At 38.5% G+C, this 22,625-nt stretch overlaps 1 protein-coding gene across 2 annotated transcripts in view; it reads left to right on the top strand.

Moving 5' to 3' along the window:
- Positions 1-22,625, top strand: part of DOCK11 (dedicator of cytokinesis 11) — a 188,397-nt gene that overhangs the window by 147,128 nt on the left and 18,644 nt on the right. For both annotated transcript variants that reach the window (XM_012475980.2, XM_064361620.1), the window contains exons 40-45: positions 536-673; positions 3,379-3,561; positions 5,127-5,240; positions 8,206-8,421; positions 8,508-8,565; positions 16,574-16,680. In XM_012475980.2, coding sequence (XP_012331403.1) covers positions 536-673; positions 3,379-3,561; positions 5,127-5,240; positions 8,206-8,421; positions 8,508-8,565; positions 16,574-16,680 — 816 coding nt within the window. The remainder of the gene's footprint in view (positions 1-535; positions 674-3,378; positions 3,562-5,126; positions 5,241-8,205; positions 8,422-8,507; positions 8,566-16,573; positions 16,681-22,625) is intronic.

Raw genomic sequence — 22,625 nt, 5'->3', positions numbered from 1 at the left:
ATAGTCTGTTCAATTGTGATACCTGTTAATTGTTTGTACTCAAAGAGGGTTTAATTTGTCTTGAATGGCTAACCATATATTAAACATACTTTTAAATTTATATCATAATCTTATAAAATAGAATTGGTATTTTCCTTCATTCATACATTACAATATTTGGTCTCTCTCAGAGAAATACAAAGGCTGATTGGCTTGTATTCACTTTTAATTTATTGATTTCTTAATTGAGAAGCAATATGGTATAGGTTAATAGAAAATAATATGCTTTTCCCATAGTAGTCCTATATATTGTTGTGTTGCATTGAAAAAAAAATTACACCTGTTTAAAATGTTGGGATTAAGTATTCTATATGTCATTTATGTAGTATTTGTTTGAGATTTCCAAGTTGAAAGATGGCACAAATATTTTGAAATTATTTGTAAGAGTCTTTTATTTTCCTGAAACTTCCAAACAGTGGTTTTATAAACAGGTTTTGGTGAAATCAGTTCTCTCATTCTCAGTGGGGCATAAACCATATTTTTTAATGTTTTATAGACCCAACTTTTAAATAATGATGGCCACAACCCATTAATGAAAAAAGTGTTTGATATCCATCTTGCTTTTCTTAAAAATGGACAGTCTGAAGTATCGCTGAAACATGTATTTGCCTCACTGAGAGCCTTCATCAGTAAGGTAAGGATAGAAGCTTGGGAGCAGCCAGTGGGCTATCTTCATTGCAAAAAGGAAAGAAGGGAAAATGGGGATCATTGTGGTGACATACGTGATGCCAGCTGGTGAAGCCATTATGTGCTACCTTTGTAAATAGAAATATAGAGCAACAAAGTACAGACAGAGGGCCTGACCATGAACCCCCTCAAATCAGAAGCTACTTTTTCTTCCACCCCATCATACCTAGAGGGAGGCACACACACATCAAGATACACATACACAGAAACAAATACCATCAGGATAAAATAAGTCTGTATAGACCACTGGAGGTGGGCAAGAGAAGCACTCTAATTTAGTAAAAGTGTTTCTGCAGCAATGGAGCTAGGATTTAATTTGGATTCAGCAAGAGATGAGACTAAAAATGTAAATGGAGTACAGATCATGTGGACTTATCTTAAAAGTTGGATTTCATCTTTTAGGCATCAGGTAGTCATGGAAGGGGTTTAAGCAGGGAAGTAACACAATTAGATTTGTATTAAGAGGGAATTGGTAAGGACAGGGGAACATCTCTTTAAAAGTTCTGTGGAAGAAGGATTGGTGACAGTATCAAAGGCAATAAAAAGACTAGTTGCAATAAGCTAAATAAGAAATGAGGGCTTGAAGTAAGGCAGTGGCAGAGAATATATAAGAGTCAAAGGCAGATGAGACATGTTGAGATAGGATTTACAGGATTTAGTCATCGATCCACTGATAGTATGGTGGAGTGTGGTGGTTGATGTGAAATACAGGGGAAAGACTACATTTGCAGTAAAAGTTAATGAGTCCTGTCATATAGATCTGTTGAATTTGAGTACCTACAGGACATTAGGACATATGGATCTTTGCTCTGGAGAGGGATCAGATTGGAGAGCCAGACTTGGAGTCACTCTCCATTCATCCATACTATATTTATCGAGCGCCTTCTCTGTGTCAAGTGCTGTACTAGGTCCTGGAGATACAATAGAGATAGAAAATATACTCTTTGCCCTCATGAAGCATTCGGTCTTAGTGGGGATAGGGGAGACAGAAAATAAATAATAAAAGAATCAATAATCATAGGCCGGGTACAGTTACTCACTCCTGTAATCCCAGCACTTTGGGAGGCCGAGGCGGGAGGATCACCTGAGGTCAGGAGTTTGAGATCAGCCTGGCCAACATAGTGAAGCCCCATCTCTACTAAAAATACAAAAATTAGCCGGGCATGGTGGCAGGCACCTGTAGTCCCACCTACTCGGGAGGCTGAGGCAGGAGAATCGCTTGAACCTGGGAGACAGAGGTTGCAGTGAGCCGAGATCGCACCACTCCACTCCAACCTGGGCGACAGAGCAAGACTCCACTTCAAAAAAAAAAAAAAAAAAAGCAAGAAAATCAAGAGCAGAACATTGCAGAGAAACAACAACATAGAAAGGAGGTTCAAAGAGGAATCTGTAAGGGAGATGACAGGGAGCAGTCAGAGAGGTGGGAAGAAAGGTAAGAAAGAAGGATATCATGGAAGCCAAAGAAGGAAAGAGTTCCAATGTTGTCATGATGTATACAGAGTAGTCAAATAAGATAAAGGGGGAAACAGATCTGTTAGAATTGGCAGTTAGGAGGTCATTGATGATTTTGGCCACTGCCCACTCAGAGAAGTGAGTGACGTGGTTAGAAAACATAGTGTAGTGATGAGCTACACTATAGCTATGCTCTCCCCTAAATGTTTATTTTCATACCAGAGTATCTGCTTCATCCAGAGTTAGTCTGGTGAAGTTATTGGTGAGATTTCCCAATTGCCAATCAGAAAATTTTATTAAGCATTCATTATCTGCATAGAATTACACTTAGTATTAAGGTGAAATAAAGGGTAGATTTCTATAATATGAGTCTAAATTCAAGGTTCTTAAGAAATAATTTTTAAAAGATGGTCCTCTAGCTTCACTCTCTGAAAAACATCTATTGTGTACCCTGAAGCAACCTTATTACTCTCTTACCTAGACCTATAAGCATGGGAAATTATAACAAGTCTATGTTATGTGTATATTTTGTCTTACACAAAGCAGACTGAATACATTCTCAAAAGAACAGACCACTTGTCTCTTTTGATAATTAGTCACTTTCATACTTTTTCTTTGCTAAAATGCATCTTAACTATCGGTGTTTATGCGAAGACGATGCTTGTGTGTGGCGGGGGTGTACATACCTCCTATATCCCATTTTGTTAAAAGATGAACTTTACTTGCTGAGTAGATTTTAGCTGTAATTTTCTCAGCACTTGGATGTTCACAATAAAGGAACTGTTGAAATATAAAGCAATACAGTAACTAATGAAAATTGACCGTCCCATTTTTATGCCCCCATTTGAGACCCATCATTCATCATTTCAGACATTCTTTCAAAACATATTGAGAACCTGTTTATTGTATTATGGTGGTATAAAAGTAATTGCGATTTTTACCATTACTTTTATAGCATTTATATTCAGTACCTTTACATCTTTTAATAACTTGTATACTGACTTAAGTTCTGTTATTAATGCATGCTGGTGTTTATGTTAACTAGTTCAGGCTCTCTGGAGAGCAGAGCCTGCCTTATGTTGATTTAGTATCCTCAAAGCACCCAGCATAGTTTTAGGTGAGGATATAGAAGGTACTTGATATTTTATTGATTTTATAATTGGATTTTAGATACTTATTTCTGTTTTCCCTGTTCTTTAGTTCCCTTCAGCCTTTTTCAAAGGAAGAGTAAACATGTGTGCTGCATTTTGCTATGAGGTTTTAAAGTGCTGCACATCAAAGATTAGCTCAACCAGGAATGAAGCATCCGCACTTTTGTATCTTTTGATGAGAAACAACTTTGAGTATACCAAAAGGAAAACCTTCCTGAGGACACATCTACAGGTCAGTGAAAATAAAAGCACCTCTTCATCTTTCTTCTCTTCAATCTTTAACCTCTAGATCAAGATCCAGAGCCACGCAACCAATCCAATACAGTGTGGCCATCTAGCACTTGACATGTGACTAGTCTAAATTTAGATGTGCTGAAAGTGTAAAATGTACTATGGCTTTTGAAGACTAAGTATGCAAAAAACTAGAATATCTCAATTGTTTTATATTGATTATACGTTGAAATGATGTTGCATGTATTAAGTTAAGTATATTAAAATAAGTTTCAGCTGTATCTCTTTTTAGTGTAGCTACTAGGTAATTGATAATTACATATGTGGCTCATGCAATATTTCTATGGAACAGAGCTGTTCTAGAGCAAGGATGTTAAGAGCATAGGCTCTAGTTCTGATTTGTTTTTGTTTTTTGTTTTTTTGAGACAGACTCTTGCTCTGTTGCCCAGGCTGGAATGCAGTGGTACAATCCTGGCTCACTGCAACCTCCACCTCCCAAGTTCAAGTTATTCTCCTGCCTCAGCCTCCTGAGTAGCTGGGATTAAAGGCATGTGCCACTATGCCCAGCTAATTTTTGTTTTTTTAGTAAAGACAGGGTTTCACCATGTTGGCCAGGCTAGTCTTGGACTCCTGACCTCAGGAGATCCACACGCCTCAGCCCCCAAAGTGCTGGGATTACAGGCATGAGCCACCGCACCCAGTCTCTAGTTCAGATTTGAGGACCGCCACATCCTATGTGACCTGGAGCAAGTTACTTCCTTAGCCTCTCAGTGCCTCAGTTTCTGCAAATTCAATGGGGTAAATATTGTTACCTAGCTCATAGAGTTTTTATGAGGATTAAATGAGATGATTAAATAACAAGCTTGTTAGATTCTATAGACCACATAACACAGATTATGTTTTTCATGCTCCAGTATGCCCACTTACTTTAAAAATGAGAGATGTCTCAAGGTTTAGTGGAAAGCATGGACTTTGGAATCAGGCCTACTTGTGCTTAAATCATAGCTTAAATCCTTACTTGCCGTGTGACCCTAAGCAAGTCACTCAATCTGGCTGAACCTGTTTCCTTATCTATAAAATGAGACTGGGTATTTCACTTTGCAGTGTTACCCCAAGGATTAAAACAAGGTGCGTGTAGTGCCTGATGCAATGCATAGCACATGATTAATACTTCCTATATGATAGTTATTATTCAACATCTCCACACTTTGGGGTTTATTGGATGAAATAGTTCTGAACTAAACCACAATTGGGACTGCTTGACTCAGTGGCCCTCATTGTAATATGAGAAATCCTTGGTCCTCTTTATATCTTCACTGCCATGGTCTGTCCCATTAGAGTTGTTTACTGGAGACAAGATTATTAATGGAGAAACAACCATAAGCAGCTTGTCGAAAGCAGAAGAATGTAACCCCCTCATATATGAAGAACATACGTTATGATGGTACAGTGTAGAATCTTTAAAAGAAGCATTTCATGTGAGTGCTTATGTACTTATAAAATGATGAGAATAAGCAGCATTTGTTCAAAAAGTATTTGGAAAATAATGTTTACTTCTTCCCACAGATAATAATTGCTGTAAGCCAACTGATAGCTGATGTAGCACTAAGCGGAGGATCAAGATTTCAGGAGTCTTTATTCATAATCAATAATTTTGCAAATAGTGACAGACCTATGAAGGTATGTTCTCATTTCAAATAATAAATTAGAACCAACTTTACTATCAGGGAAGTTTAAACTCTTAAACTGTTATTGGATTCACAGCTTTGGATAGTATAGAATGTGTGGAATGTGAGTTTCATGAGTTAAGGGCTTTGTCTTGTATATCACTATATAGTACCTAGAACGTTGCCTGGTACATAGCAGATATTCAAAATCAGTTTAGCGGATAGATGAATGAATATACTATATATTGATAGTTGTTATGGCAAGTCGAATCTGAATTGTTTTTCTGAACTTCATTTCCAAACTTACTCAGAAAATACATAGATCCTTTCTTTCTTTACAATTATTAATGTTGGTTAAATAAGCACTGAATTTGAAATTTCACAAAATCTCACATAGAATAGTTAACAGTTGCCTGATCCATTGCCAGTGGATGAGGAATGGCACAGAAGGGATTCATTATTTGATGGTTTCGTGAGTTTTAAAAATTATCTGTTAACAGATTGTAGCTTGCTGTAGATACTTATTGGCAAATCCATGCCCAAGGCTGTCATTCTTAAGCACCAGTTTCTTGAGGCCAAACCCAAGACCCTGACCACCGTTCTGCTTTCTTTCCTATATGCTTAAAACTTATAGCACTGTAAAAATGCATCTGTTGCTTTGTTGCATGAAGTGCAGGTTCTGATCTTCAGTGGCACATGTATACAAGTGAAGAAGAATTTTTTGCCAATAGAGGACTTTTCCTCCCAGAAGAATGAATCATCCCCATTCTTGGGAAAGTTCATCTTCCAGCACAGTTTGCCAATATTGTCTAAAATGAAAAAGATTAAAAGCTCATATTCACAGCATATTTGATGTTTGGATGTGTAGAATCTATGTACCAAAAAATATTCCCATAGGAATGTTGCTTGCACTGAAAAATAACAGTGTGTAGTGCCAGCCGCTCTCAGGCTGGGAAAGTTTGCTTTTCAGCCAGTTCTACCAGTTCCCCAGGGAATCAGTATACACTCCAGCTAATCCTGTGAGCATAGAAACAAGTTACACCACTTATGCTTATACTCTAAGAAATTGTTTTTACCAGTTGTCACCATCCTTAATACCATGTTATATAGGTAGATTGGTAAGCTTTTCCAAGTAAATGGGGTTTGTATACGCTCTCCTTGATAGGAAATCTTTTCTTTTCCTTAACTCATTTATGAAATGACTTAGTTTTATTCTGTTAAGGCACTCATTACCAACAAACCCTATTACAAAAAGCTACGCCTTTCCCCTGGTGAATGATATCTCTATTAATGTATAGAAAGGAACTTTATGTATATAATTATTGTTTTTAAAGGGATAAAGTTTTTTTTATTTCTATTTATTTATTTTGAGATGGAGTTTTGCTCTTGTTGCCCCAGCTGGAGTGAAATGGCCTGATCTTGGCTCACTGCAACCTCCATCTCCCAGGTTCAAGCGATTCTCCTGCCTCAGCCTCCTGAGTAGCTGGGATTACACGCATGCACCACCATGCCCAGCTAAGTTTTATATTTTTAGTAGACACGGGGTTTCACCATGTTGGTCAGGCTGGTCTCAAACTCCTGACCTCATGATCTGCCTGCCTCAGCCTCCCAAAGTGCTGGAATTACAGGTGTGAGCCACCACACCCAGCCAATTTTTTGTATTTTTAATAGAGGTGGGGTTTCACCATGTTGGCCAGGCTGGTCTTGAACTCCTGACCTCAGGTGATCCACCTGCCTTGGCCTCCCGAAATGCTGGGATTACAGGCATGAGCCACTGCTCCTGGCCAAGAAGGCAGTTTTTAAAACCATTTCCCCCACATTTTATTGTGTTCATATCGACAAGCTCCCTAACTCCTATACCTCTTTCTCATCATCTCTGAATCATATAGATAATTGTGATTACTCCGGTGGAGGTTAAGAGGATGTGATAGGACTTCCTTAGCAGAGGCTAGGATAAAGAGGAAACGCTGTTGTTCTTGGGGCCAAAAACAAACTTTGAAAGCTTAATGATCTCTCTAAACTTTCTGGAATATTCTGTGTGATTCATGACCTCTCATTTGTATAAGTAGACATTTTTGCAGTATGGTTTTCATCTTAGTGTATGTGGTAGTTAATGGATGCAGTAGGTGTGCACATCAGAATGGAAGAGTGGCTAAGAACATCAGCTCTAGAACCAGAATGCCTGGGTGAAAATCCTGTCTCTAACGTATACCAATTTTGAGAATTTGGTCAAGCATTTAAATGCTTTTTAATAATGGTACTGGCCAGGCGCGGTGGCTCACGCCTGTAATCCCAGCACTTTGGGAGGCTGAGGCAGGTGGATCACCTGAGGTCAGGAGTTTCAGACCAGCCTGACCAACATAGAGAAACCCTCTCTCTACTAAAAATGCAAAATTAGCCCGGCATGGTGGTGCATGCCTGTAATCCCAGCTACTTGGGATGCTGAGGCGGGAGAATTTCTTGAACCTGGGAGGCAGAGGTTGCAGTGAGCTGAGATCATGCCATTGCACTCCAGCCTGGGTAACAAGAACAGAACTCTGTCTCAAAATAATAATAATAATAGTACTTATAGGGTTATCATAAAAATTAAAACATGCAAAGAACCCAGACCAGTGCTTGGCACATAGTAAGCTTTCAATTTTTGGTTACTATTACAAGAAAACGGCAAACATAGATCACTCCCATGGCTGTGGAATTCACAATGGAGGATCTGGGATTCAAAGCCAGGTAGTCTGGCTCCAGAGCTCATGCTTTTATATCCTGTGAATATACAGCCACCAAGGTTAGAGCCTTCGAAGCCTGGGCTAGTTACATATTTTTAAAATAATTTATTTAAAATTCTTTCAATGTACTGTATGCAATACCAAGAGCTGTAACAGGAAGTGAAAATCATGTTATGTCCTCAGCATTGGATGACAAGCCTTAGAGCTCATCGATATTGTTGTTCAACATGTCTTTTTTGTTTGTTTTGAAATTAGGCAACTGCCTTTCCCACAGAAGTCAAAGACTTGACCAAGAGAATCCGCACTGTTCTTATGGCCACTGCCCAAATGAAGGAGCATGAGAAAGACCCTGAAATGCTAATTGATCTCCAGTATAGCTTAGCCAAGTCCTATGCAAGCACCCCAGAGCTCAGGAAAACCTGGCTTGATAGCATGGCCAAGATTCATGTAAAAAATGGAGATTTTTCAGAGGTGACTACTTAAAGTTTGGTTCTAAACAACCCTCCGAAACACTTTGAGCGTGTTCTGACAGTTCTTTCTTTGTCATCCTTTTTCAGGCTGCAATGTGTTATGTCCATGTAGCAGCTCTAGTTGCAGAGTTTCTTCATCGAAAAAGTAAGATATTTCTGTTTTTAGAGATGGGGAATTTTCATTTAGCATAATAGTTTTTTATCTTTGTAGCTTAACTATGAATATGATATAATTGAACTCTGAAAAATGTGTTCACCCTTGGCCTCATTCAGTGTTAAAAATAAGCTGTTATAAAAGAAAACTGGATTGTTCGTTGTCCCTTCTACATTCATTAGAGGTTACAAGAAAAGTTAAATAGTTACAGGGTGGCCAGGTGCAGTGGCTCATGCCTGTAATCCCAGTGCTTTCAGAGGCCGAGGCTGGAGGATTGCTTGAGGCCAGGAGTTTGAGACCAGCTAGGCAACAAAGCGAGATCCTATACCTATTTTAAAATAAAATATAAAAGAGAAAAAAATAGTACAGGCCAGACCTGATGCCCAGTGTTTATTTCCCAAGACTGTCCCTCCCTGGAAGACTGCCACAAATTAAATTCTTCTCAAGGCTCAAGTTGGGATAACACAGATTACTTGTTTCCCCCTCATCACCAACTGCCCATAGACTATGTCTCTCCAGCCACTTTAGTGCAATGATAACTGGGTATTAAAAGGGAGTCATACCCTTGAAGGGCTTCAGGCCAGCAGCTCCAGAGTCCTAATTTAAGATTCCTAATTCAGGAAATCTACTTGGAAGTGTCCCTTTCCATAAACAAGTATTGTTGACTACTGCTTAACAGCATTGTTGAACAGACTGCATCTGCTCAAATAGTAACCCAGTTGAGTTAGGTTTAATCACTGATTGGCAGTGGAGATTGCAATCAAGAAATCTCTATGTCAATGTCCAAGCTACTTCCTTGAAGGCAGTGGAATGAGTAAGAATATGACAAAATGAAACCAACTTATTAAAGGAGTCATTCACTCTGGCTTTAGCTGTAGGAACACAACCATATTTTGTTTTATTTTATTTTTTAATTCCAGAATTCCTACAGTTAACTATGTATCTCTCATTTCACATTGAGGCTCAATGTTCGATTGTCTCATATAATAATACGCATGTGGAGAATCTTTTTCTAAAAAGATTCTTGGCCGGGTGTAATGACTCACACCTATAATCTCAACACTTTGGGAGGCCTGGGCAGGTGGATCGCTTGAGCCCAGGAGTTTGAGACCAGCCTGGGCAGGATGGTGAAACCCTGTCTCTACAAAAAATACAAAAATTATCTGGGCATGGTGGCACATGCCTGTGGTTCTAGCTACACAGGAGGGTGAGGTAGGAGCATAGCTTGAGCCTAGGACACTGCACTCCAACCTGGGTGACAGGACGAGACCCTGTCTCAAAAAAAAAAAAAAAAAAGATTCTTCTCAAATATAATTAGAATGCAGATTTGTTTTACTTATATTTTAAATTAACACTTTCTGTTTTACTCTGGAATTCTTTTGAACAATCTATGTGTTTGATATATTTGGTTTTTCCTTTTAATATACATATGTGGGTTTTAAACAGAGAAAAAGATTAATTACCAAAATGAGGCCCCATTTGAGGGTTTTTTTTTTAAATCACTGGTATGCCTATGAAATCACAGTATATGTTGAAATTACACACTTGAAATTCCAAACAAACTGACAGATACAAGAATCTTAAACACAGTATTGTGATTTTAAGTACATCTTCAGAGAAATAGGTTAATATTATATCATCTTTTTAATTAGTAGAAATCTGGCCAGGAGTGGTGGCTCACACCTATAATCCCAGCACTTTGGGAGGCTAAGGTGGGTGGATCACATGAGGTGTGGAGTTCGAGACCAGCCTGGCCAACATGGTGAAATCCCATCTCTACTACAAATACAAAAATTAGTCGGGCGTTGTTGCACAAGCCTGTAATCCCAACTACTCGGGAGTCTGAGGCAGGGAAAATCACTTGAACCCGGAGGCAGAGGTTGCAGTGAGCCAAGATCATGCCACTGCACTCCAGCCTGGGCAACAAGAGCAAAACTCTGTCTAAATATTAATAATAATAATAATAATAGAAATCTGAAGATTTTTATGTCTACTAAGTCTAAAACTGTACTTTTTAGATTTTGAAAATAATTATATTAAAACTATTTCCCTATAATTTTTTTTTGTTTTTTTCACAAGTGCAAAGGCATTAAAGCTAAGCAAAAATCAAGAATTATTTATCTTTATTATCAGTCCTTAGGTTTTAGAAATATAATTTCTTGCTATGTTTTTTTCTGGACATTAGCATGAGACAGCTTGCATAAACACTAAACTGATGTGTTTCAGCAAGTGCAAATAATATTTTTTAACTAGCCATTTGTGTATTTCATAATACCCTCAAGGTTTTTTTTATAATTTATCCTTCATAGAAATCAAAGCACTCTTTGCTAAAGAGGAGAAAATGTTGTTTTGAATGTTAAACAAAAAATAATGTTTAAGAGAATTTACATATTTTTTATAAGTGCCATTTAAACATTTTTTAATTAAATTTTAAGTTCTGGGATACATGTGCAGGATGTGTAGGTTTGTTACATAGGTAAACATGTGCCATGGTGGTTTGCTGATGCCTTCTATTTTTAAACCTAGAAAATTCTATTTGCCTAAACTAGAAAACCTTGTTCTAAAATAGTGGTAGTAGTAAAAATCCTCAGGGTTTTCCCTACTTAGCTTCAGTGATCCAAAACACCTTTTTTTTCTTAAATAGCTGATTATACTACCTATACCAAGGTTGGCTACTGGTTTAAAACACAAGTTAAAAACATAAACTGACTATTATTCTAAGTGAACTAACTCAGGAATGGAAAACCAAATATCGTATGTTCTTGCTTATAAGTGGGAGCAAAACTATGAGGATGCAATAGCATAAGAATGATAGACTTTGGGGACTTGGGGGTTCGGGGAGGGATACAAGACTACATGTCGGGTACAGTGTATACTGCTCGGGTGACAGGTACACCAAAATCTCAGAAATTACCACTAAAGGACTTATCCATTAACAAAAAAATCACCTGTTCCCCAAAAACTATTTTTTAAAAACCCGTAATCTGTTAAGCTCCCATCCATTCTGAGAAAGCCACAATCCCCCAGCATTAGTGAGCTCTTTGAACTCTAGATAAGACCTGGCAATTGACTGAGTAAATAAAAATACATTTGAGTGCAGAACTGAAAAAAAAAAAAATCATGTAACTTACACTTAAGACCAACATAATTGACAAAGATAATTGGGCACCTTTAGAAGTCTTTGTTTTTTTGTTTTTTGAGGCGGTGGCTTGATCTGTCACCCAGGCTGTAGTGCAGTGGCGCAGTCTTGGCTCACTGTAACCTCTGCCTCCCAGGCTCAAGCGATTCTCCTGCCTCAGCCTCCTGAGTAGCTGGGATTACAGGCAAGCGCCACCACACCCGGCCAATTTTTGTATTTTTAGTAGAGACAGGGTTTCACCACGTTGGTCAGGCTGTTCTCAAACTCCTGACTTCGTGATCCACCCACCTTGACCTCCCAAAGTGCTGGGATTACAGGTGTGAGCCACCATGTCCAGCCTAGAACTCTGTTTTCTATTATTAAGTGCACTTTGATAATGAAGCCAACAGGGAAGGAGCATTAGAGTATCCCTGATACATATCCATTTTAAATCCCTGTTACATATCTATTGCCAAAAATGTTTTGTTTTCTTTAACTCCTAACCAATTTCTCTTGAAGTACATTATAAAACATTTTTAAATCAAGATGGAATAAAATGCTACTCATCAGTTGACACATTGGAAACAGATGTCCTACTATGTAGCATTTTTAAGGAAAAAAAATACTTTGTCTTACTGGATCATTGCCTAAGCAGGGAAGGGCTTAGGGGCCCTTGCCCCTCAAAAGTGACTACACAATACCCAGGAGGGACCATTTCCAGATTCTTTTCTTCACTGTATCAGGCACTGAACTGACAGGAAATGGGAAAGGAGGTATGCAGTTCTCCCTGCCCCCACCCCCACCCTACCCTCAAACTTCTTTCAGGCAGCCTGAGCTCTTGCTTGTTCTACCAGAGAGACTTAAGGATTACTATTCTCTTTCCTTTATTGAAGGTACCTCAAAGTGATAATACTGAGGGTCAGCTATTCTCCCTCCCAAAAAACATAAAATAAAAAACATCTCAGAATTTGCTTATTTTTATTTTGTTTGAGAACCTCAGAATTTCTAGATCACATTCTCCCTTTTTTCTTTTCTCAAAAAAGGGTACAACTCTTTTCCCCAGGGAAGACAAGAGTCAAGTCTCTGCATTCTTTCACCACCAAACAGCATCCTAGGTTCAGCAAAGCTTCAGGCCTGCAAGGATTCACCCAGCAACCCAGAAAAAGGAATTTCCTTTCCCACAGAGTCTGTTTTTTTCATTCCTTATAGGGTAATGTTGCTCTCTTTCCCAAGTCTTTGTACCCAGGATCTGATAGCTTGAGTTTCACAAAGCTTTTTATTCCCTCATTCTTTCCTAGTTTTCCCTTCTTATCCTCCACTCAGGACTCTTAGCTCTTATCCTTCTTCTGACCAGCCATCCTTTATTTTTTTTATCAAGGATTGCACTACTGTCCCATCTTCCATACCCCTTTCCACTTTTTTTCACAGGATAACTTGTATTCAAGGTTGTGATCTCTATCTGAACAGTTTCCATCTTGCTTTCCCTAGGACAGCAGACAGGAATACAGAAGTTACAGCTATAAACAGCAAGGTCAAGAGTCCTGATCAAATACCAGAGAAACAGATAGCAGACTGTCCAGGACCACCTTCTACAGGGCTGCATAGGTCTACATGAGATCCCTCAAACAAATGCCTCCTTCTGTTGGGATATGTACACTGGCCAGTTCTAGACTCAGCAACTTGTTTCATCGGAAAATCTTTCCAGAACTAAGGGGAATCAGGATTTTCTCCAAGCATTTTAAAGAATGTAACAAACAAAGGATCCTGATATAATTGGATATTGATCAGTGTTGATAACTTTAGCAAAAAGGGGGAGGTATATAGTCATCTCTAGGTAGAAATAAATTATCAGGCAGATGCATTAAGATAACACACTTAGCAAGAATATTGGACTCTGAAGCTGAAAATTTACAGTAGTAGTCTTTACACTAGATAACTCGGACACAACTTTCAAAAGTGGATGTTTATGTCTTTGTTCTTGAGATAAACCGTAATGTTCTGTACTACTACTTAAGATACACCAGAAGACTCTCTAGCAAGATGCTTTTAGCCTCATCTGATCTCTGGCATAGGAGTGTGCCCTTCTTCATCCTCCTTTAAATCCGAGCATTCTAGAAAAACCCTACATTTGGAAATGACTTAAAGTAATAATCTCTTCTGAATGGATGGGAATTTTTTTCCCAGTCATGGACCTAGCTGCCTGAGGCCTTCAGGGACTGACTATCTTCTTCGATAAAGCCTATGTTCTTTGTCTCTTCATTCAAGTCTTGGACCTTCTTCTTTATGGCCTAGCTCTTGACTTCATAGTGGTGATCAAGTGGCATGGTTTCTTCTAAATTTCAAAAAGTTCTAATGCACTACTGCACAAAGAGTATCCCACAGACCAGCTGCTAGTCTGGGAACTGTTTGTCACATGTTTACAACAAGATAAGGAGTATTGTCCTGAATGTAAATCAACCATGTCACTAAATACTCTGTTTATCCAACTGACTTGTTCTTTTTAATAGAAAGACTTGTTGAAGAAGGAAATGAGGAATTGATTTACATTCTGGTAAAAGTTCTTTGTCTTGTTATGGTCCAGTACTTTGAATAGAACTCTCTAGAGGTCTGTAACAGACTGTTTTAGGCATGCTTATCTTCAGAAATGAAGCAGGCTGTGTTTTATCTTCAGTGCCTTTTATTACCTACTTTATTTGAACAAAAATGGTCCTACAGTTTGGTAGGTCAAAGTAAGTATCACTTTCATTCCTGGGTCTCCTTCTTCCTTAATTAAAACTCACTGACTACTCCCATGTATTTCTCCCTTCTTGAAAAAGTATTTCAAAACCAAGCGCAGTGGTTCATGCCTGTAATCTCAGCATTTTGGGAGTCTGAGACGGGCAGGATCGCTTGAGCTCAGAAGTTTGAGACCATCCTAGGCAACATGGTGAGACCTGGTCTCTACAAAATATACAAAAATTAGCTGGCTGTGGTGACTTGCACCTGTAGTCTCAGCTACTTGGGAGGCTGAGGCAGAAGGATGGCTTGAGTCCGGGAGGTTGAGGCTGCAGTGAGCTATGATCACACCACTTCACTGCAGCCTAGGCAATGGGGTAAGACCTTGTCTGAAAAAAAAAAGTATTTCAAAATAACTCTCTCTTCCCCTACCAGACTTTCGTCTCTCTCTCAAAGAAGTGTGGTTCCTACTTCTATGTGTGGTTCCTACGCATGTTCTTGTCAAGCATCTTACCCAGAAGATATATGTCTAGTGATTAGGTTTCATTTAGACAAGAAGAGTTGGAAAAATCCAAGCCCTGATACATAACCTCTTTTCCACCAGAATTCTGACAAATCTCTTCAACATGAGGTCTGATTTTTTTAAACCTTCCTTCTTCCTTCCCCAACCTCTAACAGGAAGATTACCAGATACTTAGTTGTAAGGAAAGGTCATTATTTGTAAGTATCACTGTTAGACTGTAGAACAGTAGATTGCAACAGCCATTTTTTTTTGTTTATTTTTTGGGGTTTTTTTCTGTGACTAGCTCCTATCAGAAGGAAACTTTTTGAATGACTAACAGGTTATGTTATAAAGAGGCAGAATTTTCCTTGAACTCTAAAATTACAGCTGACTTAGATAAAGATAAAGGCAGACACAGTAGGAATGTTTCAGACATGTTCCCCTGTCTAGAATCTATAGGGGAACCATGTGGTCTTTACACCTGGACTTTTGCTTGACAGTAACAATTTGGTCCAGAAGCCTGCAGCAGCTGTTTTCAGCTTAAGTTCACTTCCTACTTCCCAGGTGTCCAGCTGGCAGCAATGATTTTATTCTACCTTGAGAAAGCTAGTTTATTTGTTGGTAGGTTTATTTGCTAATAATAATTCATTGAGTATATGCTAGGCTCCATTTTAAACACTTTACATTTCATTTAATTCTCATAGTGTAGTTATTATTATCCCTGTTTTACAGATGATAAAACTTTTTATAGTCCCAGGGAGATAAACATTAGCACAAAATCACACAGTTAATGGTAGAGCTGAGTCTATGTAACTCCAAAAGTGATGGTTCTTCCAGTACCCCGTCCTGTTTTCTCTAGGATGCTTCATTTCTGCCATCTGTTGTTATTTCCTGATTCTCTTAAAAGTCCAAGGCCAGACCTTCTCCAACATCTCACTTCCTCTCCCAAATCTCAGTGAAATTAGGCACTAGACATGGTTACCAAAGATCACCTAGTGGTTACCTGAAAAGTGCCTGTCCTCTTGTTTAGATGGTAGAACACAAATGTATACAGGATCAAAGTTTAAATAAAAGTGTTTAGATCGCACTAGGTGAACATCTATACTAGCCATTGAAGGGGATACATAGTCAAAGATTAAAACTTATTCAGGCCAGGCGCAGTGGCTCACGCCTGTAATCCCAGCACTTTGGGAAGCTAAGGCGGGCAGATCACAAGGTGAAGAGTTCGAGACCATCCTGACCAATATGGTGAAACCCCGTCTCTACTAAAAATACAAAAATTAGCCGGGCGTGGTAGCATGTGCCTGTAGTCCCAGCTACTCAGGAAGCTGAGGCAGAAGAATCACTTGAACACGGGAGGCAGAGGTTGCAGTGAGCCAAGATTGCACTACTGCACTCCAGCCTGGGCAACAGAGTGAGACTCCATCTCACAAAACAAACAAAAAAGCTTATTCAATAAGTAACTTTTGCTAATTTTGTGGGTGGAGAAACTAATAAAATATGTAGTAGATAGAAACAAATTTTAATTTTTTTGTAAGTGAAAATTGTACTTAAACTTTGATTCTTACAAAAATATGTTTATTTTAAATACCCCATCTCTGTAAGGCTCACTGTTATTTCTTAAATACCTTCTCATAAATTTACTGTTTTTTTAATTCACACAGAATTATTTCCTAATGGATGTTCAGCCTTCAAGAAAATTACTCCCAATATAGATGAAGAAGGAGCAATGAAAGAAGATGCTGGGATGATGGATGTCCATTATAGTGAAGTAAGGATTCCAGGGCCTGCATTGCCAGTTATATAAATTGCACTTCTTAAAATTCATGTATATTAAACAATTATTACAGCTAACCTAATTTTGAAGGTAACTAAGGGTTAATGAACTTTAAGTATTCAAACTATCCAGGACAAAGATATTCCTGTTTAGAGGGCCCTGTCTCTTGAACTAGTCCCATTGTCTAGTTTTAGAAATGCAACATTTGCCATCCTCAAGTCACTGTCCCAATAACTAGGTAAGAGTCAAAATACGTTGGAAATTTTTCCATAAAAAATAGAATTAACATTGTCCTTTACTTCAGCTAAGACACAGTATGTACAAAAGTATTTTTAAATGGAAATTTTCTGCTTTGGCTGTGAATCAACCACCAAAGATTTATTGAGCATTGACTTATGAGCAAGGCCCTGGATTCAGTGACCTAGGAAGTTTAAATAATTAGGTTTAACTAGTCCCTGACCTCCAGGGTCCACCTGAAGAGATAATACATGTATATGAAATGGAAAAAAGTAAGACTTGTGAATAATATTTGAATAATGTAGACAAAAGGTGCTATGCAAAGTCAAAGGTGAAAGATGCCTTAGAGCTCAGGTAGAACAGAGGAGGTATGATCAGAGAGTGATTGGAAGAATAAGGACACCCTGAAGGCATTCTAACAAACAGGCAAACAGGAGGGACCATGACAAAGGTAGGAAAGTGTAAGACATGTTTGAGGCACAGTGAGTGGATCCTCTTGGCTATACCTGTAGGTGCCCATAGAGACGAGTATTAGTTGAGGCCAGATTTTGAGAAACTTTCAGTGTCTGGATTTTATTCAGTAGAATGTTAAATAGATATCAAAGATTTTTGAGCAAGATAATGACTAGATGAAAGCAAGGAAGAGGGAAGGCTAATTTGGTGATGATGTGGGAGATGTATTGAAGATATAGGGATAGGAGCTAAAGGTAGGGGCTAGAGAGAAGGTTGCCCTAATTATCCAGATATGAGTAGTTAAGACTTAAACCAGGGTAGTGAAAGATTCAGGAAACACTGTGAGGAAAGAAGATTTTGCTGGCTGTGGGAGGGGAAGGGTCAAAGGTAGCACTAAGATTTCAGGTTTGGAGGTTAGGAGAAATGATAGATGGATGGTTTTGCAGGAAAAATGATGAATTTCACTTTATAGGTAAGTTGATTTTGAAGTGAAAGCTTACCAAAATGGAAATAACCATCAAGCTATTAGAAATGTGGAACTGAGGCCGGATGCAGTGGGTCACGACTGTAATCCCAGCACTTTGGGAGGCCAAGGTGGGCAGATCACCTGAGGTGAGGAGTTAGAGACCAGCCTGGCCAACATGGCTTTACTAAAAATACAAAAATTAGCCAGACATGGTGGCACCTGCATGTAATCTCAGCTGCTCAGGAGGCTGAGGCAGGAGAATCACTTGAACTCAAGAGGTGGAGGTTGCAGTGAGCCAAGATTGTGCTACTGCACTCCTGCCTGGGTGACAAAGTGAGACTGTGTCTAAAAAAGAAAAATAAAACAAACATGAAACTGAATCTAAGAAGAGCGATTAGGGTTAAAAATACACATCTGGAAGTCATAGCCTTATGAGAACCAAAACGGAGTGAATGTTAGATGTAATACAGTGAGTGAAGACCACATAATCAAGGACTGAACCATGGGGAAAAGTTCACCAAGAGTGTAAACATAGAAAACAAGAAAGAAACACACAAAAGCAGAGAGATTGAAGTTATAGTCCCATAAGATTACAGTTCTTAAAAAAGTTGTATTAAACAAGGAGATTAAAATTACAGTGATACATTTCATAAACACTTTATGAATTGATTTTTAAAAACACACAAATCTCGGGGCCAGGCGCGGTGGCTCACGCCTGTAATCCCAGCACTTTGGGAGGCCGAGGCAGGTGGATCACGAGGTCAAGAGATCAAGACCATCCTGGTCAACATGGTGAAACCCTGTCTCTACTAAAAATACAAAAAATTAGCTGGGCATGGTGGCACGTGCCTGTAATCCCAGCTACTCGGGAGGCTGAGGCAGGAGAATTGCCTGAACCCAGGAGGCAGAGGTTGCGGTGAGCCGAGATCGTGCCATTGCACTCCAGCCTGGGTAACAAGAGCGAAACTCCGTCTCAAAAAACAAACAAACAAACAAACAAACAAACAAACAAACAAACACAAATCTCAACTTAGCTCTGGTTTATTTAGCTAAATTAATGATACACCTAGAAGCTTTACCTACTATTTCTACATAGTCTCTCTCCCTGTCGGTAAAATAAGGACAATACTATCGTGGTCACTTCACAATATATGTGAAAACTTTAAAAGTCATGAAGTGTGAGAATAATGTCAGGTTTTATCATTGACCCACTTGGCAGTGGAATTTCTTAAAGGCAAGTTGGTATCCTTTTACCTTCGGAACCTACAAGAATAGATACTTAAAATATGTTTGCTGAATTAATTGATCATAACAGAGAAGCAAGATACTTGAATTTTTATTCCAGCTCAATTTTTGACTGTGTAGCCTTGGACAAGTTAATTCATGTTTCTGGATCTTAGTTAGATTAAGATGATTTCCCAGAGACCTGCAGGTTTTGCAGGCTGACAGCAGAATGATTCAGAGGGTTTTATGGGGGCTAACTGGTTCAGCACAACTGAACTTACATCCTTGCCTTCTAAACAGCAGCTTCACTGTATTCATAGAAATGGCTTTGAGCTTGACCCTTTTTTATACTCTTAAGGAGAGCCATAACTTTTCTTAATAATCAAAAACTGTAGTTAGTTTTCTGTGTAAACACATTCGTTGAACATCTTTTGGGTTCTACAAGTAATTTATACATACTTTTATTTGACGTATACAGGTAGAATCATGTTCTACCAAGTGCCACTTTATGTTTCAGTTTGCATAATAAGGCTTCTTCCTTATATTCTAGCCAATTTAAAAAAAAAAAAAACTGACAATGGCCAGGCGCAGTGGCTCACGCCTGTAATCCCAGCACTTTGGGAGGCTGAGGTGGGCGGATCACAAGGTCAGGAGATCGAGACCATCCTGGCCAATACGGTGAAACCCCATCTCTACTAAAAATACAAAAATTAACCAGGCTTGGTGGCACGCACCTGTAGTCCCAGCTACTCAGGAGACTGAGGCAGGAGAATCACTTGAACCTGGGAGGCAGAGGTTTCAGTGAGCCGAGATGGCACCACTGCACTCCAGCCTGAGCAACAGAGCTCCGTCTCAAAAAACAATAACAAAAAACCTGACACTGATTTAGAAGTTGCATTGAAATGAAAAATACAAACTGTTGTCCATTTAGTGCTTGTGTTTAAATATGTGAGCTAACCCAGTAACAATGAAATCAAATTTGTTTCTAAAAATATATTTCTGACTTGATTTGCGACAGTTTTTTTTTTTTCTGTGACACAGCCTTAGGAGGTCCTGATGACATGTGCCCCTGTAATAGATTTTTAAAGATATGATTAATATATAATTGGGCTGGGCATGGTGGCTCACATGGTGAAACCCCGTCTCCACTCAAAATACAAAAATTAGCTATGTGTGATGGCACAGGCCTATAATCCCGGCTATTCAGAAGGCTGAGGCACAATACTCTCTTGAACTCCAGGGGCAGAGGTTACAGTGAGCCAAGATCGTGTCACTGCACTGCAGACTGAGCAACAGAGCGAGACTCTGTCTCAAAAATAAAAATAAAAATGATATAATTAATATGTAATAAAATCTTAAACAATTTGATGAATTCTGACAGTTGTATACACCCATGTAACCTACCATCAGAAACAAAAAATAGAACATGCCCATTCCTTCAGGAAGGGTTCCCTTGAGCCCATTTCCAGCCAGGCTCCCCACCTCTACCATCTGATTTCTATCACTATAAATTAGTTTTTATGTCATAAAAATGGAATCATTCAATATGTACCCTTTTGTATCTGGCTTCTCTTGTTTAACCTGATGTTTTTGAGATTCATCCATATTGTTGAGTATATCAAAAGTTTGTTCTTTTCTGTTGTCTTTATATACAAATTTTAAATTCATTCAGTTGGTGGATTTTGAATTGTTTCCAGTTTCGGGCTGTTATGAATAAATCTACTTTCAACATTCCTATCTATGACTTATTGTTGACATATGCTTTTTTTTTCTTTTGGGTAAATACCTAGGAGTGGCACTGCTGAATCCTAGGGAAGATATATATTTAACTTTTAAGAAATTTCCAGAGAGTTTTTCGAAGTGGTTGGACCATTTTATGAAGTTTTCCAGCAGTACATGAGAGTTCTAATTGCCCCACATCCTCCCTAACATCTGATATTGCTAGTCTTTTTTAATTTTAGCCATTTCATTAATATTAAGTGTGAATCAACATCTCATTCTGGCTTTTATTTGTATTTCCCTAATGATTGATCATAGCTAGCACTTTTTCAGGTGTTCCTTGGCCTCTTTTATATTTTCTTTTGTGAAATGTGTGTCTTTTATCCATTTTAGAAATCATATTGCTTACTTTTCATTATTGTTTTATGGGAGTTCTTTCTTGGATATAAATCACTTGTCAGATGTATTTGCTGTAAATTTATTTACCAGCCTCTGACTTGTCTATTCACTTTCTTAATTGAGTCTTTGGTTGAGCAGAAAATTTTGGTTTTGGTGTGTGTGTGTGTGTATGTGTGTATGTGTTTGTTTGTTTTGAGACAGAGTCTTGCTCTGTCACCCAGGCTGGAGTGCAGTGGTGCGATCTTGGCTCACTGCAACTTCCACCTCCCAGGTTCAAGCAATTATCCTGCCTCAGCCTCCTGAGTAGCTGGGATTACAGGCACAAGCCACCACGCTTGGCTAATTTTTGTATTTTTAGTAGAGACGGGGTTTCACCATGTTGAACAGGCTGGTCTCGAACTCCTGACCTCGTGATCCACCCACCTTGAACTCCCCAAGTGCTGGGATTACAGGCATGAACCACTGCACCTGGCCTGGTTTTGGGTTTATGATGAAGTCCAATTTATTATTTTATAATAGTTTATTCTTTTTTGTACCCGGTCCAAAAAATCTTTGCCTACCTCAAGATTCTGATAGTGTTATCCTGTGTTTTCTCTTAGAAACCTTATTTCCGAGTTTTGTTTAGGTCTGTAATATATCTAAAGTTCATTTGTGAGCATGGAATGAGATAGAGGCCAAAGCTCTTTGTGTGTGTGTGTGTCTGTGTGTGTGTGTAGACAGATAGGTGATGCACACCATTTGGGGAAAAACAAGACTTTCCTTTTGTCCCATTGAATTTACTTTGGCACCTTGGTCAAGTTCGATTCTTCATTATTGTGTGGGCTATCTCTGGATTCTCAATTCTCTACCACTGATCTATTTGCCCATCTTGATGCCAATATCATATTGTCTTGATTATTATAACTTTATAATAAGTCTTGAAATCAGGTAGTATTAGCTCTCCAGCTTTATTCTTTTTCAAAGTTGTTTTGGGTATTCTACATCCTTTGAATTTCTGTATAATCTTTAGAATCATCTTCTTTATTTCCTCAAAATAGCCTGAGAATGAAGAGTTTAACAATATTGAATTTCTCTATCAATGAACATTTATTTGGATAATCTTTAACTGCCAATAATATTTTGTAGTTGTTAGGGTAGACATCTTGGGTTAGAGTTGTTGCTGCACATGTGATGTTTTGATGCTATTGTAAATAATATTGTTTGCTTTTATATTTTTATTTTTTGACACGTTGTTGTTACTATATAGAAATATAATTGATTTTGTATGTTGACCTTACGTCCTGCAACCTTACTAAATCTGCTTATTAGTTTTTGTAGTTTGTATGTTCCTGAGGATTTTCTACATATACAATTATGCCATGTGCACATAACAATTTTACTTTTTCTAATCCTGTATGCCTTTTCTCTTTCTCTTGCCTTATTGAACTGGCTAGAACTTTCA

This window comes from Aotus nancymaae, unplaced genomic scaffold (genome assembly GCF_030222135.1).
Source record: "Aotus nancymaae isolate 86718 unplaced genomic scaffold, 86718_ANA_hifiasm-v0.15.2.pri h1tg000004l, whole genome shotgun sequence".
Classification (NCBI taxonomy): domain Eukaryota; kingdom Metazoa; phylum Chordata; class Mammalia; order Primates; family Aotidae; genus Aotus; species Aotus nancymaae.
Note: the sequence above shows the minus strand (reverse complement) of the source record. Positions and strands in the feature narration are given on the sequence as shown.